Raw genomic sequence first — 16,280 nt, forward strand, 5'->3', positions numbered from 1 at the left:
GGAGTAATGAAACGAAGGAGGCGGAAAGAAAGAAACCAAGAAAGAAAAGTAGAACCAGCCTCCAGCCCCGTCGTCGACTTAGACCAACATCACCCCTCTGATCCACTCCTTGAAGCCTTTCTCGACGCTCTTGGAAAAGCTGACCCAAAACGCCATGGTCTCGCTCACGGGCGGCGGGCAGTACTCGACGATGGCCTTGACGTGCAGTTCCCGCAGGCCCCTCAGCCACAGCAGCTGCTCGACCCACTCAAAGTCCACGCCGGCTATCGCCTTCAGGCCCAGCCCGTACAGCAGGTCCCCGTCCAGCGCCGGCCTGCTCGGGTCGTCCGCCGCGCCGCCGTTGTTGTCCGTCGGCGTGGCCGTGCCGGACGACGGCCTGCTCCCGAGGCTCCGCGGCTGGATGAGCCGGAAGTGCTCGACGGCGAGCGCGGGCACCTCGTCCCACCCGCTTCTTCCCTCCTCATCACTACTACTAGCAGCAGCCGCGGGCGGCGGCTTCCCGGCAACGACGCCGAGCGAGAGGGTCAGCGCCGGCACGGCGAGCTCGCGCGCCATGTACTCGCAGGCGGCGCGCCACTCGGCGCGGTCGAACTCCTTGACGGACGGCAGGGCGCGCTTGACGAGGGCGACGCGGGCGACGCGGGCGCGGGCGGGCGGGGTGAGGGCGGCCAGGAAGGGCACGACGGCCTCGACGTGCGTGTCGAAGTCGAAGACGTAGGCGCCGTACAGCAGCTCCGCGGCCTCGGCGTGGCACTGGCGGCACGCGCGCAGGATGGCCGGGTGCAGGCCCGGGTTGTTGGCCAGCGCGTACGTCGTCGTCACGGTGCGGGTGCGCATGGCGTCGCGGATGTGGTAGCGCGGCCGCGTCGGCGAGGAGAGGATGGACGAGGCGGCCGCGCTGTCCGGGTCGAGGGTGCGGATCTGGAGGGTGCGCGGGGCGCGGAGATGGTGGGAGGCGGTGGTGGTGGCGCCGCTCTGCTGCTGCTGCTGCTGCTGCTGCTCCTCATCCTTGCGGTAGACCGGGGCGACGAATTTGGCGCTGGGAGGACATGGCTCGCTGGATGCGGGCGGGAGGAGCAGTTCTTCGTAAATCATGAGACGGATCTCGGTAGGGAGACGCAAGAACGGGGATGTCTGCTTGACCATTGCGGCGGGCTGAGAACGGGAAAGGGCGGAGCAATGGTTGGGAAGTGAGAGCAGGCAAGTCCACGGTGATGCTAGAGAAGGGAAAAAAAGCTGGCGGCAGGTCTCTGCGTCCGGCCGGGAACAAGTGCGCACATCGGGCCTTATGGAGGTTCGGTCGGGAACGGGAGAAGAGTAATCGGGAAGTAGTAATCTGTTGCGTGGGCGCGGGCATCATGGTGTGCAATGCCACGCCGGCGCTCCACAAGCGCGATGACGGCACCAGGGCGCCAGGGTATGCTTATCGCGACCGCGCGGGCTGCCTCGGACTGGATTCGGCTCCCTCCCGATCGGCGCCTGCCATTGGCCGCTGCCTGGGCCAGAAGAGCAAAAATCCCAACAGCAGATCAGCCTCTTACTAAGGCCAGCGCCTGCAGCGAGTCGCGCCACTGGCGGCACCCAGGGCCTCCTGCCGCTGCGTAGACTCTCGTACATTGATTGTACCGTCTGACTTCGACCCTGTCCCCCAGGCCTTGTCTCCAAACCCAAGCCACGCCCCATGGAGTCTCCGCAGCAAATTGGCCCAAACGCCCCCCCGCTCGCTGTCAGTGTCCACCTTAACGCCCGCGCTGATGCAATAATATCAATGTCTCACCTGATACTTCTGACTAACCCCAGGAACCCCCCGTCCTATCGCGACATCTCTGTGGTGTTGCGGTTCCGCCTCGCGCCTGTCCGCAGGGCCCGGGGCCAGGGGGTTTGGTTTTGTCTCCACGCAGGGCCACTATTCCTCCACTTCTCCTTCTTCGCTGAGGTCCTCTTCCGCGGCTGTTTTCTTCCCTTCCTCCGCCGGCGCCTGTGCTTCTGCTGCCGCCCCGTTTGCTTCTGTCCTGATACGTTTTGCATCCGGCTCTCCTGCGGATCCGCTCTCCTTGTCGTCGTGCTTCACCGCTTCCGCCGGCTCGGCTTCGTTCTTTCGACTTCCATTGGCATTGCCGTCTCCATTCTCTACTCTGGTTATATCGTCGCGCGACCGCTTGACGCCTTGCTCGCTGCTTGTCCGCTCCATGCCGACAGAGCTGGGTGCAGGGCTCGTGGGCGTCTGCGATGTCCTTAGCCTCGTCTGCGCGTACAGGGGATCGCCGTCCTCCGGGGTCCGTAGACCTACGTAGATGCTCTCGCCGCCCTTCTGCGGCGTGACATTCTCGTAGATGTTGGCCATGTAGTTGCACGCCCGTCTGATGTCCCTCAGCTTGACGTGCTGGATTTCCCACCATGGCTTGCCATCCTCATCCTCGAACGCAACCTCGCACAGCCGAGCCCCGCAGTACAGTGCCGCCGCTGCTATCGTCCGGGACGTGAAGAGCAGGCACAGCTGGGTAAGATTACTGTCGTTGATGAAGCTCCACGCCGCGTTTCGAAGCCGCTTGTGGTGCTCGACGTTTTGATAGACCAACATTTCGAACAGGATCTTGTGCGGCGACTCGATCGTCAGGTCGAAGCAGATGGTCTCGAGCAGAACGTCTTCGTTGTAGAGGATGGTGTCGCGCCATCGCCAGAAATCCTTTGTCTGCTCGTCCACGAGGAGGTTCGGATTCTTCTGCGCGACCCGACAGCATGCAACAACCAGCTCTTTCATTTTGCGGCAGTTCTCCTCCACCTTGGTCGCGAGGAACAGCGATGTGGCGGCGATTTGCTGAGTCGATCAGAAAGGCGCTTTCGGGCGGGGAAGGGCACCTACATAGTGATGAAGCGCCTTGTATCCGTCCTTGCTGACGAGGGAGCGGCGGACGATGAAGCGGTTCAAGAAGACACCGGCCGTCGACAGCGTAAGCTGCGGTAGCTTCAACATGGCGCCGACCTGGTATATGAAAGTCATGCCCTTGTAGCGCATTTCTTTCTCCGTCTCCGGCGACATGCCATCCTCGATCGAGGGCGTGTGCAACAGCTCTTCTTCCGTGAATATCCACTGCTGTTCGTTCTGCACGGCGACCGGGTTCGGCGGGCGGGGTCGCTCACGCGGACGCGTTGGTGCGGTGGGTTGCGAAGGCATGTTGGTGGAGCGCGAACGCGTCGCAGCCTCTAGGGAAAGTAGCTCGTGCGGTGGTGCCGGAGGTGGGTGCGGCGTGCGGACATTGATGGAGGTGGCCGCAGCGACGTTTGCGGTCAGAAACCCAGTTAAAGAACGTACGAGGACCCTGTGGCGGTCGTGGGCGTGCCGCGCCGGTCGAGAGAGATTACGGTGGGAATGCGACGATGGACGGAGGATGCGAAAGTAAAATGCCGATCGGGGACAGTGGACCGCGCCCGTTGATGTCGTGGCTGGCTCCCCCCGCCCAAACTGTGGAGAGTGCGGCCACGAGTTCTGGCCTCAGCCTTACGGGGTTGCTCCGCTGTCCTCTTGAGCGCTCGCTCGCAACCCCGAGCTCTTGCAAGCTATCCGCAGGCCGTCCAGACAACCCTACAGTCCCGCCCTGCCAGTCGCTCGTTAACCCGCCAATTGACTCGTCTACGCTCCTTCGCAACCACTCTCCTACTATGGCCGCCACCAAGAACAAGTACTCGGTGCTCCTCCCTACCTACAACGAGCGGCGCAACCTCCCCATCATCATCTGGCTGCTGGCCAAGACCTTTACTGAGAAGTACGCTTGTCGCCTACCCCCGGTCTGTTGGAACATGCCCCTGACTCTTCTGCAGCAACCTTGATTGGGAGGTCGTCATCGTCGACGATGGCTCCCCCGACGGCACCCAAGACGTGGCCAAGCAGCTCCAGAAAGTCTACAGCCCCGAGCGCGTTCTGCTGAAGCCTCGCGCTGGCAAGCTGGGCCTGGGAACGGCCTACGTCCACGGCCTGCAGTTCGCGACCGGCAACTACGTCATCATCATGGATGCCGACTTCTCGCACCACCCCAAGTTCATCGCCGAGATGGTCAGGGTCCAGAAGGAGAACAACTACGACATTGTCACCGGCACTCGCTACGCCGGCAACGGTGGCGTCTACGGCTGGGACCTCAAGCGCAAGTTCGTCAGCCGTGGTGCCAACCTGTTTGCCGACACCCTGCTGCGTCCTGGCGTGAGCGACTTGACCGGTAGCTTCAGGCTGTACAAGAAGGAGGTGTTGCAGAAGGTCATTACGAGCACCGAGAGCAAGGGATACACATTCCAGATGGAGATGATGGTCAGGGCGAAGGCTATGGGCTTCTCGGTTGCCGAGGTTCCCATCAGCTTCGTCGACCGCCTGTACGGAGAGAGCAAGCTGGGCGGAGATGAGATTGTTGAGTACGCCAAGGGCGTCCTCAACCTGTGGCTCAAGGTCTGAGATATCCGCTGGACGCAGTGAGCATGGCGTACGCATTCTGATTGGCGTTGGAGGACACGGCGGCACTGGATGAGCCGGTTAACTTACTAATATCCACATTTGCGAAAATGAAAGTGCTTCCACCAGTGCTTGACGGTTCCGGCTGTGCGGTGGTTAGAATCTACGAGGATGCATGCGTAATCTATGTTCCCATGTATAGTAGTTCTCTTTCTAAGCCCGATGGTACAGCCCGAAAGATCGACGCGCAGCACAGGCACCAGCCTTCAACCAACAGGTAGCTGTGTCACAATCGCCAATCAACAACGGAATTGCCCGAAGGATTCCGCACAGCCCTGTACACAACTGCCACCACCAACGTGGTCTCTCAAACAGGTGTCCAAGAAGATGATCGGACGGCTCGAGGAACAGAGATTCGGCCTGTTTCAATGCGCACGTAGACCTTTCCGCAGCGTGAGGCTGTGTGAGTGGTCCTTCGAATCCTCCCAAAATCACCAGCACGTAGAACCTCGCTGCCTAGCCACCTTGAAAAGGTATATGTACGCCGGATCACCGTCGTACACTGAGATACCATCACCCTCCCATCGTTACTATACTGTGTTCTCCCCTAGCACACACCAGTCTACTCAATATGCCTCCCAAAGACCCCTCCTCCCCTTCCAAGCCAGGCGCTGTACCCCTGCGTCGCGTCACCATCTTCACCTTTCCACCGGCGTTTCTCCTCCTCCTTGTCCATGGAATTGCCAGCAATAGACCTTTCCCCGCTCTTGGCCTGTTGCCGCTCGCCGGTTCGGCCATCCTTGGTTGCCTGATCCTCTACCACGACCGCGTCGTTGGCAGCGGCTCGTCCATCCAGCGACCCACTACCTCTAACATCTTCTTCGCCGATGTTCTGCTGGCCATCATGCTGCTCGCGATCCTGATTGCGAGCTGGGTCACTCTGACCAAGAACTTGTGGCGGTATGACAATGGTTCGCTGATCATTTTGGGAACATACTGCACCGTGTTCCTGCTGGTGAACTTGTAAGTTCCTCTCTAGTCCTTTTCCCTCCTTCCTTGCGTCTTCTTTTTGGCTGGAACGATGCGCTGACCGGCTCACGCAACAGCATCATTCACGCTTATTTCGCTGGTTTGCAGTTTCTGCACATGATGACGGCCCGGTCTTGCAACTGTGCGCATTGTCAAAGCGTCACAAAGAGCGGTCCTCTAATGCGCATGGTGTCGGAGTACTCTCCTCTCAACGGGGACGACCTCGACGAGGAGGACTCATATACGGATGTTGAGGCTGGCAACAGAACAACCTCACTGTGATGCAAATCACTGAAGTCCACATCCGACAAGCTTTGGACAAACCCTGCTCACTCTCTGAAAGCAGTTGTTGAAGGCTTCGAAAGACAGACCACACCCTTTCATTACCATATAAGTTTGAGAAACTAGATTGTAAGACACTGCACTATGCGTAATATTATACGGTAGATGGTAGTATCTGGAGTAGCAGTAGTTTATCTTTTAATGGAAACACATTGTTGCTATCCGCGAAAGGTAAATTTGCGTCTATTCACTGGGCTGGTGCTTCCATCGCAGCGTACCGTTGTTGCTCTGTTAGAATGCACGTCAGTCTTACTGTAAGCATTGGTTCTCGGTTAAGTTCGCTGCTCTTCCTTTGTATGAACCGTGTTACTTCATGCCAGCCCCCGCAAGGGCTGCTTCCCCTTGGAACTCCCTGGGAGTATTTTCCTCAGTCCCCCACTCCGTCACGATCTTGCCTGCGTACAGCCAACTAAGCAATTTGAACACGCATCATCCTTAGCCTCACATCACATTGCCTGTTTAAACGGCAGCTGGCTTGACGAACGGCTTTCTCCCCGTTGCAGAGCGTTCCTCGCCACCTTCACAGGACCCTTGACGAGAGCGCCTGCTCTTGTCCAGCCCGTGCCTAACGTCACTCTTGCTCACCAATCTCACAACGGACACCAGTAACTAGACTAAATCTGGCCCAGAAAAGATCGAATGGATGAATCAACAAGTTCGATCTCCCCCGCGATCGTTTTCCGCGATTGAATGAAGATTGGTTTGACCGCACTAACTCTTGGCCTGGCACAATCAGGATCGAGCTGCGCAAGTCATGTGTCGAGGCCTTGAACTTACCATTCAACAACACATCGAGATGGAGCGCACTACTGTCTTCTTGCTGAAACAGCACGCCAGCAATGGCCGGTCGTGGGACGCGGTCGTTGAAACTCAACACATATCAGATGATATGGCACAAATCTTCTTGCTATCGAGACCCGTGTCGGCAGGACGATATGCTCAACACTCAGAGCCCCCCATGACAGCCTCAAATATGCAAGCTCTGCGGCCAGTTCACATCACAAACTATTACTTCTCAGGATCGAGTGAACCTCCGACCAATCGATCAGCGCTACATATCTCGACAAGGATACAGTCAGGTTTCCCAACCCAGCTGCTACAGGACGAACAGGTGGGCCAACTTTGTGCCGCATCTGGCGCCGATGCGGATGTTCTCCAGTCCCGGACGCCTGTCTTTTGGGGTTACACAACTGATTGAGGCCACCAATGACACGGAAAGGACAGACAGCACAGCGGAATGATTGCACGAGCACAAAGGTAGGGTATAATACCATATAGATCTTCTCTGCATAATGCCTCCCAGTCTCCCCAATCCGGTTCACTGCCTCTCCATCTTTTCCACGTGTACTGAAACCCACAAAATAATATGCCGCCCCGTCCATGCCCATGATGCATGCATGCATGCAAGCCCCAGACTGGAGCTCAAACGACATTATCACCGACGACCTTGAAAACCGAGCTGCCAGAACCAGGCTTGCTAACGACGATCGCGGACTCGAGCTTCTCGTCTGTGATGTCGGGCCACTTTTTCCTATAGTACTTCTCCACCCACTTGGTCTTGACCTTCTCAACCTTGTCCTTTGGCACGAGATGCACGCTGCAGCCACCCCAGCCGGCGCCAGTCAGCCTGCTGCCCACCGCGCCGGCGCTGATGGCCAGCTCGCAGAGCTCGTCGAGTTCCGGGCAGCTGCATTCGTACAGGTCGCGGCATGACTCTTGCGTCTCGTTCATCAGCGCCCCCAGCTGTTGCAGCAGCTCGGTTGTCTTGCCGTCCTTGGGTGCCGGCGGGTTGTCCAGCAGATCGAGGAACCTGGCCACACGCAGGGATTCGCTGAAGACGTGCATGGCACGCTGCTTGAGCTTGAAGCGCTCCGCACGCACGGCAAACTTGGACTCGAAGCGCTCCTTGAGCTCGTCCACGCTGACGCCCAGCATCTCTGCAATCTGCTCACGGGTATATCCATCCTCCTGGGTGAGGTAATTCTCACACATGGTGAGAAGTTGCTCCAGCTGCTGCTGGAATTCCGGCAGCGGCGTCTGGGTGTTATCTGCCTTGCCTTCCTTTTCCTCGAAGTATGTATCCTGGAATCCTCTCAGACTGATGCCCAGGGGCGATGAGTCCTCAGGAAGCGGCTTCTTGAGGCTGAATGCGGCGTGAAGGAACGCCGCCGCCAGTGTGCATTCGACAACGCGCAGGTTGTAGCAAACTGGTGCGGTAACATGTTTGTCCGCAGCCACAAAAGATTGGGCAATCACGAAGGTAAGCTCGGGATCTGTGTGGGGGAAAGACACAGATCTCGTGGAAAGCTTAGGCTTGAAAGAGACGTAGAGGGCGCTCCCGCGCTGAGAGAAGACAGAGGCGGACTGGTCCATGCTACATTGGCCATTAGCGGTGTCCCATGCTGTAGACAGGGCTTACTTACCCGCCGGAGTTGACACCGACAGCGCGCTCCGAAACAATGGCCAGCTCGGTGAGCTCCGTTTGGTCGACCTTCTCCTCCCCGTTGGCCCGCATGACAGCAAGGGCACTAGCGCACACAAACGCGGCGCTGCTTGACAGGCCGCCACCGGCCGGGACAGTGCCGTCAAGCAGGATATCCATGCCCACCGATGCAAACTCGGTTTGCCCCTTCTTCTTCGCCAGGAGTTTAGCCGCGCCACGCAGGCCGGACTTGAAGTAATTTGTCCATTCATGCGCAGCTGCGTCGATCGGAACCTCTCCGTGGGCAGGGATCTCGAACTCTCGTGTGGGAAATTTATCCGGGTTGACGTTGGCGATGCGGACTTGGGCGCCCTCAGATGCGGGACGGACGGCGACAGCGATGAGGACGTCAGCAGTCACAGCCATGGGCAGGACCTCATAAAGCGAGTAGTCAATGTGCTACATCTGTCAGCGCATATGATCGATTGCCGGTGGAACAAGCACGGCTGGCTGGCACGTACCTCGCCAATGATGTTCACGCGGCCAGGACTGCGGGACACGAAATCGGCCTGTTTGCCGTAACGGTCCTTGAAGGAGGCCAGGAGATGCTCCCAGCGCTTCTGTTGGACGGAAACGGCATCGTCGGGGTAGATGTCCTTCAGCGAGCTTGCGGTTGGAACCTCCATGGTGACGGCGGGGGCGTGGTGCAACAGGGAAGCGGCGGGGGTGACGCAAGCATATAAGGGCGACGGAATCTGCGTGTGTGGAGGGCTGGGGCGCCGCGGGGCACAGGTTGTGGAGAGATTTGGGTGGAGCTAGGTCGTCAAAGCAATTGGGTGACATTCCATGGTTGCGGTGCTTCGCGAGCTGCTCACGGGCTCGCTTCCACGGCTGCCCCGCCTTGCCCCGCCGCCGAGTCGCCGCGCTCGCTGCCATCCCGCCCCAACGGCCTGTTCCGCCTCGCACCTAGGCGGCCGCACCAATCGCCAGGTGCCATGGTGCCATGGTGCTCTCTCACAGATCTGCGGCGCCCGTTGCGCAAACGAAAAGCTCCGCGCGCTCTGGGCGCTCTGGTCGAACTGGCCAACTGGCCGGCCGGCCGCCACCCACCTGCCGCATTGGGCCTCGGTTCAGCCACAATGCGAGCAGAAACCTCTGCCAATCGCATGATCACGGAGACGCTCCATCATGCACCCTCCGACTGGTGAGCATGGAGCCACGGCCTCGCATTGTGCACGGAAGACGGATCAATCTGGGATGTGTCGAGATGGACGGCGGGAATGGACCCACACGCTGCAGGCATATCCTGGGGCAGGGCACCTTCTAGAGCGCGCGCAACGGCTCCCTGCGTGTTCCTGCAGGCTGCATGGGCTTGCTACACGCTTGCAGCCGGATCGGTGGCAGAACGACCCAATCCAGCGCCAGCGATCGGCCGGCAGTGGCATGGTGTTGCTGATATATATCCAGCTACCCAATTCAGCCGGGGGACCAGCGCACCCGGATGCATGACGGCTGCGCCCTCAGGTCAGCCAGCGAAGCATGCTACAGGCCAGTCGATCTCTTAATTAATTATCGCATGCAAGGCCCGCTGCAGCAGGAACACGTGCTTCTGAGCCTGCAAATGATCGCAGGCCGGACCACGGGTCGGGAGGAGGGAGGCTGGCGACACGGCAGCGAGCATGCAACGGATCGCGGCGTCCATGCAAGCAATTCTCAACCCGGAAGCTTGGCCGTGCAACGGCCAGCGGGGCGGCCACGTGCGTGACGTCGGAGGCCCCAGAAGCTTGGTCAATCTTCAGATGTTTGCGCGCACTGTGCGCTGAAGGAAGCGGCGGTGCCACGGCCAGCAGCCTGGCGCCGAGGTTGCTGACATGGACGCTGACACCAAGGGGAACAGGCGAGGAACAGCACGTCTCATGACCTCTCGTGGTTCAGCCGCTACGAAAACCGGCCCCTCGGCCAGGCAGCGGCGGCAAATCAGACGGACTCATCACGGAGTGCAGGCAGCGGCGAACGCGTGTAGGTGGACGTGTGGGACGTGTGGGACGTGTGGGACGTGTGGGTCCGTCAGCCTTACAGGGAACCCAGGCTGCGGCTCAAGGATGGCTCCACGGCTCCAACATGGCTCCAGCATGGTTCCATGGGCGTCGGTTGGGCACTGGCGGCTGCGGCTGATGATATGTAGGTATACGCCTCGGGCGGTGAGCAGGCGTTGGCGGCGGCGGCGGCGGCGGCGGCTGCAGGCTGTCGGTAGTGGGCAGGCGGCGCGGAATCTGCGCGGAGTCTGCGCCGCGTGGCGCGCCGTGGCCGAGGCAAAGCTGGCATGAGCAGGCAGACACGGTGAGCATGACGGGCGGGCTCGGAGGCTGTGGCGTGGCATGCAGGCGACGCGGGTGATGCGGGCGATGCGGAGAGGACAGCGGTGAGCTGCAAGTCGGGCACAGCCTGCTGCACCACGCCCCATGCCCATCCTTCGTCGCTGTCTCCATCACGGACCCGCGACCCGCGCGCTTGGCCGCCCACGCCGCCCTCGATCGCCGCGCGCGGCCGGATGAGTCAGCCGGGCGGGCCAACGAGGAGATTGCCTATAAACTCTGCATTGGGCGAATCTGTTGACTTCTCCAATCCTTCGGACGTGCGACTGCCCTGCCCCCATCCGCCGTCGGAGGCTCTGTCCGCCAGCGCTGCCCCCCGTAGTGACTCTTAACATGTGCACTGCAGACCCGACTGGCGCACAAGGCTCCAGCGCTCTCCCAGCCGGCCGCGCAGCCGCATCCAGCTGAGCGGCGCGTCCGACGAGCTGGGCGGGGCGGATCCGGGCAACCTCGTTGTGCATGCGCGTGCTGCATCGCCGTGGTGGTGGCGAGCCCAGGACGAGGGCTCAACGCACGAGAAAATTGGCAGCCGCGACCTTGAGGTAAGATGCCCGATTGAGCACCGTGGTCTTCGCCCGCGCAACCCGTGGCCAGCTTGCAGGCCGCGACACCACGATCCTCTCCCTCCCCCCTCCCCCCCACCAAAGCCCTCCCAGCCTCCCGCGGCCGGTGCCCTTCTTAAGCACGCATGTCGCCCTGCTCGATGGGAAGCTCACTCGCCTCTAGCGCCCGCCGCACCATGGACACCCTCTCGCACAGCCCGCGCGCCCTGCGCCTGCTCCATCAGTCCACTCCCGCCTTGATCGCCCTATGCTTCTGCGTCGGCGTCACTCTCGAAGTCGCCTTCCGCCTCCCTCCCAAGCCGAGGCCAGCTCAGAAGTCATGGCGGACGGCTGCCGTCTACCTCTCGTGGCTCCTCATCTTCACCTATGCGAGCGAGCTCGCGCTCTTCGTGACTCGATCCCTCGTCGACCGCGGCTGGTGGGCCGCACAGGACAGCGTCGTATTCGTCGTGGCCTCTATCCTGCTCTGGGGCATCACCACCTTGATTCTAGCCGACTCGGAGTCTCCCCGGTGGACGCCTTACGTCGCTTCTTGGATCCTCGGCCTGACCCTGGAGATTGCCATGTGCGCGCTTTCCGTCTCCACCTACCCTGACCCCGATCGCTTTTCCGGCGCTCAATGGGCTGTTATGATTGCGCGCTTGGCCGTCTTTGCCCTACTGGCTCTTGTCGGCGTCGCCTTCTTGTTGCCTCCAAAGGAGGAGAAAGAACAGGGTCCCGACGAAGAACGTCAGTCGCTACTCACTGCCGCTTCGGCCGAGACCCAGCCCAGCACAACATACGGATCTATTGCAGAGGATGCGAAAGAAGCTGGGCCCGAGAGCGAGGATGACGAGAAAGAAGTCAAAGAGCGCCAGCGCCAGCGCCTTCTGGACGCCGGTGGCTGGTGGGCTTACCTCAAGAGCTTCTTCATTCTCTTTCCTATCATTTGGCCCTCGCGAAACCGCAAGATCCAATTCTACCTGCTCGTCATGGTTCTCTGCACGCTAACCGAACGAGTTTTCAACGTTCTCATCCCACGCCAAGTGGGTATCATAACCAACCAGCTAGCAGAAGACTGGGACACTGGGCGAATTCCCCTCCGAGCAATCCTCATCTGGATTGGCCTGCAGTTACTGAACTCCAGAGTCGGCATCGACAGCATCTTTTCGATGCTCTCAACGGTAGTGGAGCAATTTTCCTCGGCACAACTCACCAAAGCTGCTTTCAAACACGTAATGGGCCTTTCGATGAATTTCCACACGGAAAAAAACTCGGGAGAGCTGTTGAAGGCTGTTGAGCAGGGTCACTCGATCACAGCCATTTTGGAATACATTTTCTTCGAAACCATTCCTCTCATCATGGATCTGGTCGCCGCTTTTGTCTACCTTTCCAATCTTTTCGACGAGTATCTGGCCCTGACTGTGGTGGCTCTCGCCGTTACCTACCTGTACTCCACAATACGACTCACCGCCTACAACAGAGAACGACGCAGAGTCTTCATTGACAAGTACATGAAGGAGAACTCGATCATGTACGAATCGGTGAGCAATTGGCAAACAGTGGCATACTTCAATCGTGGAGCCTATGAGCAGACGCGGCTCAACGATGCTGTACATGAACACAGTGATTCGTTCGTCAAGTACAGCTTCACGTACAATCTGATCTTCGCGACTCAGGCCTTGATCACCTCCTCAGGTCTTCTGGCTGCCAGTCTTATTGCGGCATATCGCATTTCCCAGGGTACTGCTAGCGTTGGAAGCTTCGTCACTCTCGTGCAATACTGGGGAACATTGTCTTACCCGCTCTCGAACCTCGCCCATTCATATAGCCGACTTTCATCTGATCTTATCGATGCCGAACGGATGCTTCAGCTCTTCCTCACCAAAACCAGCATCGTCGAAAGACCCAACGCTCCGGATCTCAAGGTAGAAGGAGGCCACGTCGAGTATGACGAGGTCGGCTTTGCTTACGACCCACGCAAACCAACTCTGGATACGATCAGTTTCGAGGCCAAACCCGGCCAGACCATAGCACTTGTCGGCGAGACGGGAAGTGGCAAATCCACAGTCTTGAAGCTTCTTCTTCGGTTCTATGACGTGACAAGCGGCAGTATCAGGATTGACGGACAGGATCTCCGCGATGTCACGCTTGACAGCTTGCGCGAGGTGGTTGGCGTCGTCCCACAAGACCCGTCAATGTTCAACATGTCCATCATGGAGAACATCCGCTATGCGCGTCTGGATGCTTCCGACGAGGAGGTGCATGCAGCTTGCCGCGCTGCTGCCGTGCATGACAAGATTGTAAGCTTCCCGGATGGGTACAAATCCAAGGTTGGCGAGCGTGGCGTCAAGCTCTCTGGAGGAGAGTTGCAGCGTGTCGCCATTGCTCGCGTCCTTCTAAAGAACCCTCAGCTGGTCCTTCTCGATGAAGCAACTTCGGCTGTGGATTCAGCTACAGAGATACAGATCCAAGAAGCTTTCCGAAAGCTCAGCAAGGGCCGGACGACATTCGTGGTTGCCCATCGTCTTTCCACCATCATGGATGCAGACTTGATCCTTGTTCTCGAAAACGGCAAGATAATAGAGCGCGGAACTCAGGAAGAGCTATTGCAACTTGGCGGAAAATACGTGGATTTGTGGACGAAGCAGACTTCGAGACGGACAGAGAGTACCGCGAAAAACTCGATAGGCAGCTCGGACTCTTTGATCGATGATGTTCATCAAGACCTGACTGGCACGGTCAGTCTACTTGAGCAGTTGGATGGCCAAAGCGATGAAACAGACGACGGATGCTGCAGCAATCTGCGTGCTAAGCTGGCAACGAAACTCAAGATGAGCAGCGTCAGCGCCAGGGACGATGCGACAGACGAGCCAGAGGAAAGATCCCTTGGGGAGATAAACATGGTCTCTCCAAGACCAACGTTCTGCGAGGATGATGGAAGAGCCGGTTTGCCGAACAACCTGAAGGAGCAACACACCGAGGACAACGGACGAGATCCAGTCGGAAGCAGGGATGAGTGTGATAGTCAGGCCGAGTCAGGAACGGCGTATACTTCTGGCGACGAGGAGCAACACAGTGGTGGGTACAAAAAGAAATGAGGACCGACCGCCTGTCCTCTTTCGTTCATAAGGACATGTCAGCGTCCGGACACCCGTCACCTGGCCGATCTTCATGCTTCCGTTTCGATACCCTATCAGCCCCGGCCAAGCATTCTTACACCCTAACGAGACACGATCGTACCGACTCCTTATGAGGTCTCCGGCATTTCTACAACATCTTCCCCAAACACCTACACATGTTCCACGATGGGCAGAAGGCGCCTGAACATGTCCCCGGGATCACGGTTCCTGTATCTCCTAATTACGAACCCTCATACTCTTTTCCGGCACTTAATCAGGCGCAGGTGGCATAATTGTTACATCAGAGTCATCCCACAACATTTCGGGTCATAGATTCTTCTGGTCGATGACAGGCGCAGGCGGCAATCGTGATTGTTCTCAAAGATACTCTCGGTTCGGTTTGGTTTTTGTTTTTGGCATTGTTCCCTTTCTGGATACCTCGATGCATTTATGTTTATACTCGTGATCGAGCGATGCTCTGATTTTGTTTTTCGGCTACGAGTTGTGTCATACTAACATTCCTACTAAAAATATCATTTCACCCACGCAGCTCCGCTGCTCGGGTCATTTTAACATTTCTGGCTACCTACGGGGTGGAACATTTATTCGTGCGTCTCGAAGTCCTGTTCTGTCCGCCAGTTTTACCTGCTTGCTTGGTGATTTGTTCTGTGCAGTACGTCATGACACTCACCACCTCTTCTTGGTTTATCGACATATCCATGCCGAGCCCTTTTTTCTTTTTGGGTCAATGTCTACCCATCTATCAGCTCTGCGTACCGACATAGAGGAGTTGTTGTTGACAATGCAGAGAGGGGTACCACAGTGTGCATGTTGTATTGAGCGGCAGCAAGCACGCGAATGGGGCATTGCCATAAAGATAGGACCGGTATGCAATAGCAATGATGCTTGGAATCAATTGGATCAATACAAATGTAACCGTAGCCAATCTCGTTCGATACGGGTCATTGCAGAGGTCAGCCGCATGTCTGGCTCGAATCATCTGAGCAGAATCTATGCAGTTTGTCCTCTGCCAGCCACAGAAGAGTTAAGGGTTGCTGCGGCCAACTGTGCAATTGGAAGTCACGTCGGCACCCTTTCAGTTCTTTCAAGCTCTTTCCACTACAGTTTCATTGTTGTATCTATATCCCTATCCACTGCTGTCTCCATCTCAATTTGGCGACTTTTGTCGTTGCCACTCTTCCATCCTGGAAAAAAAGTCCAACAGGTACCCCGCAATTACCGATAGTTTGACCGGTTTCCCTTTTCATCACTTCGATTGAATGATATGAGATTCGTAAAGGACAGGCTTTGCCTCATTTCGAGCAAAAGAGTGATCTTCCCGATCCCAACCAATGATAAACTCCCTTGGAAAGCTTGATCCGGTTGGGGGAAAGTCAATGCATGGAGAAAATGACAATGAGAATGAACCCGCTAAAGTATCGAACCAGAGCAATGAAGATGCGGGCTAGAGATTTCGCAAGGAAGACCAATTCAAGCCGTACATTAAAGGTGAACCCACCAACTTTTTTTCTTGTCCAAAAACGCTGGATATAGCAAAACGTTACCAAGGTAATGATTGCCGTACACCAGTATTGAAGGACTTGAAAGCGGTGACCCAAGTGTGCGGCGTTATTGGTCAAAGGCAATTGAAACCTCTCCCTTAGCACAAGAAGAAGAAAGGTTGAAGAGGATAAAACCGAAGAGATAGAGGAGGCAAGGGGTATTAAGGAGATCCGTAAAGCAGCCGAGATGAACACCAATGTAGTGCCATGCCGTGCAAAGGAAAGAACCGAAAAAGGCGATTCCGTCTTAAGGACAAGCTCGTCTAAAGGCGGGAAACTTGGTCGAAAGAATAGCGTGAGGTAAGGCGAACCCACGTGCCGGCGACGCTACGCGTGGCCATCGTGTTTAAAAACATCTCATCCGTACGACCGACTGAGTTCAGATTTTCTTGCTGATGCTCAATCTGGGCAACAGAATCTCTAAACTGTGCCACCAAGGCGTGACGTC

The 16,280-nt window shown here is 57.6% G+C and overlaps 6 protein-coding genes across 6 annotated transcripts; 3 read left to right on the forward strand and 3 right to left on the reverse strand.

Moving 5' to 3' along the window:
- Positions 1-78: 78 nt before the first annotated feature.
- Positions 79-1,146, reverse strand: BKCO1_2000217 (uncharacterized protein; the record flags this gene model as incomplete). Its single annotated transcript, XM_020272416.1, has 1 exon — positions 79-1,146. The coding sequence occupies one exon, from the start codon at positions 1,144-1,146 to the stop codon at positions 79-81; it is 1,068 nt and encodes a 355-aa protein (XP_020135013.1).
- Positions 1,147-1,906: 760 nt separating this feature from the next.
- Positions 1,907-3,175, reverse strand: BKCO1_2000218 (cyclin; the record flags this gene model as incomplete). Its single annotated transcript, XM_020272417.1, has 2 exons — positions 1,907-2,818; positions 2,864-3,175. 2 exons carry the CDS (start codon positions 3,173-3,175, stop codon positions 1,907-1,909), a joined length of 1,224 nt encoding a protein of 407 aa, XP_020135014.1.
- Positions 3,176-3,660: 485 nt separating this feature from the next.
- On the forward strand, positions 3,661-4,441 carry BKCO1_2000219 (dolichol-phosphate mannosyltransferase; the record flags this gene model as incomplete). Its single annotated transcript, XM_020272418.1, has 2 exons — positions 3,661-3,764; positions 3,820-4,441. 2 exons carry the CDS (start codon positions 3,661-3,663, stop codon positions 4,439-4,441), a joined length of 726 nt encoding a protein of 241 aa, XP_020135015.1.
- Positions 4,442-5,069: 628 nt separating this feature from the next.
- BKCO1_2000220 (nucleosome binding protein) lies at positions 5,070-5,749 on the forward strand (the record flags this gene model as incomplete). The annotated part of the gene is made up of 2 exons (XM_020272420.1): positions 5,070-5,461; positions 5,545-5,749. 2 exons carry the CDS (start codon positions 5,070-5,072, stop codon positions 5,747-5,749), a joined length of 597 nt encoding a protein of 198 aa, XP_020134869.1.
- A 1,482-nt stretch (positions 5,750-7,231) lies between these two features.
- Positions 7,232-8,917, reverse strand: BKCO1_2000221 (galactokinase; the record flags this gene model as incomplete). The annotated part of the gene is made up of 3 exons (XM_020272421.1): positions 7,232-8,183; positions 8,233-8,690; positions 8,753-8,917. The coding sequence occupies 3 exons, from the start codon at positions 8,915-8,917 to the stop codon at positions 7,232-7,234; spliced, it is 1,575 nt and encodes a 524-aa protein (XP_020134868.1).
- A 2,428-nt stretch (positions 8,918-11,345) lies between these two features.
- On the forward strand, positions 11,346-14,249 carry BKCO1_2000222 (abc transporter; the record flags this gene model as incomplete). Its single annotated transcript, XM_020272422.1, has 1 exon — positions 11,346-14,249. The coding sequence occupies one exon, from the start codon at positions 11,346-11,348 to the stop codon at positions 14,247-14,249; it is 2,904 nt and encodes a 967-aa protein (XP_020134871.1).
- Between the last annotated feature and the right edge of the window lie 2,031 nt (positions 14,250-16,280).

This window comes from Diplodia corticola, assembly GCF_001883845.1.
Source record: "Diplodia corticola strain CBS 112549 chromosome Unknown scaffold2, whole genome shotgun sequence".
NCBI classification, from domain to species: Eukaryota; Fungi; Ascomycota; class Dothideomycetes; order Botryosphaeriales; family Botryosphaeriaceae; genus Diplodia; species Diplodia corticola.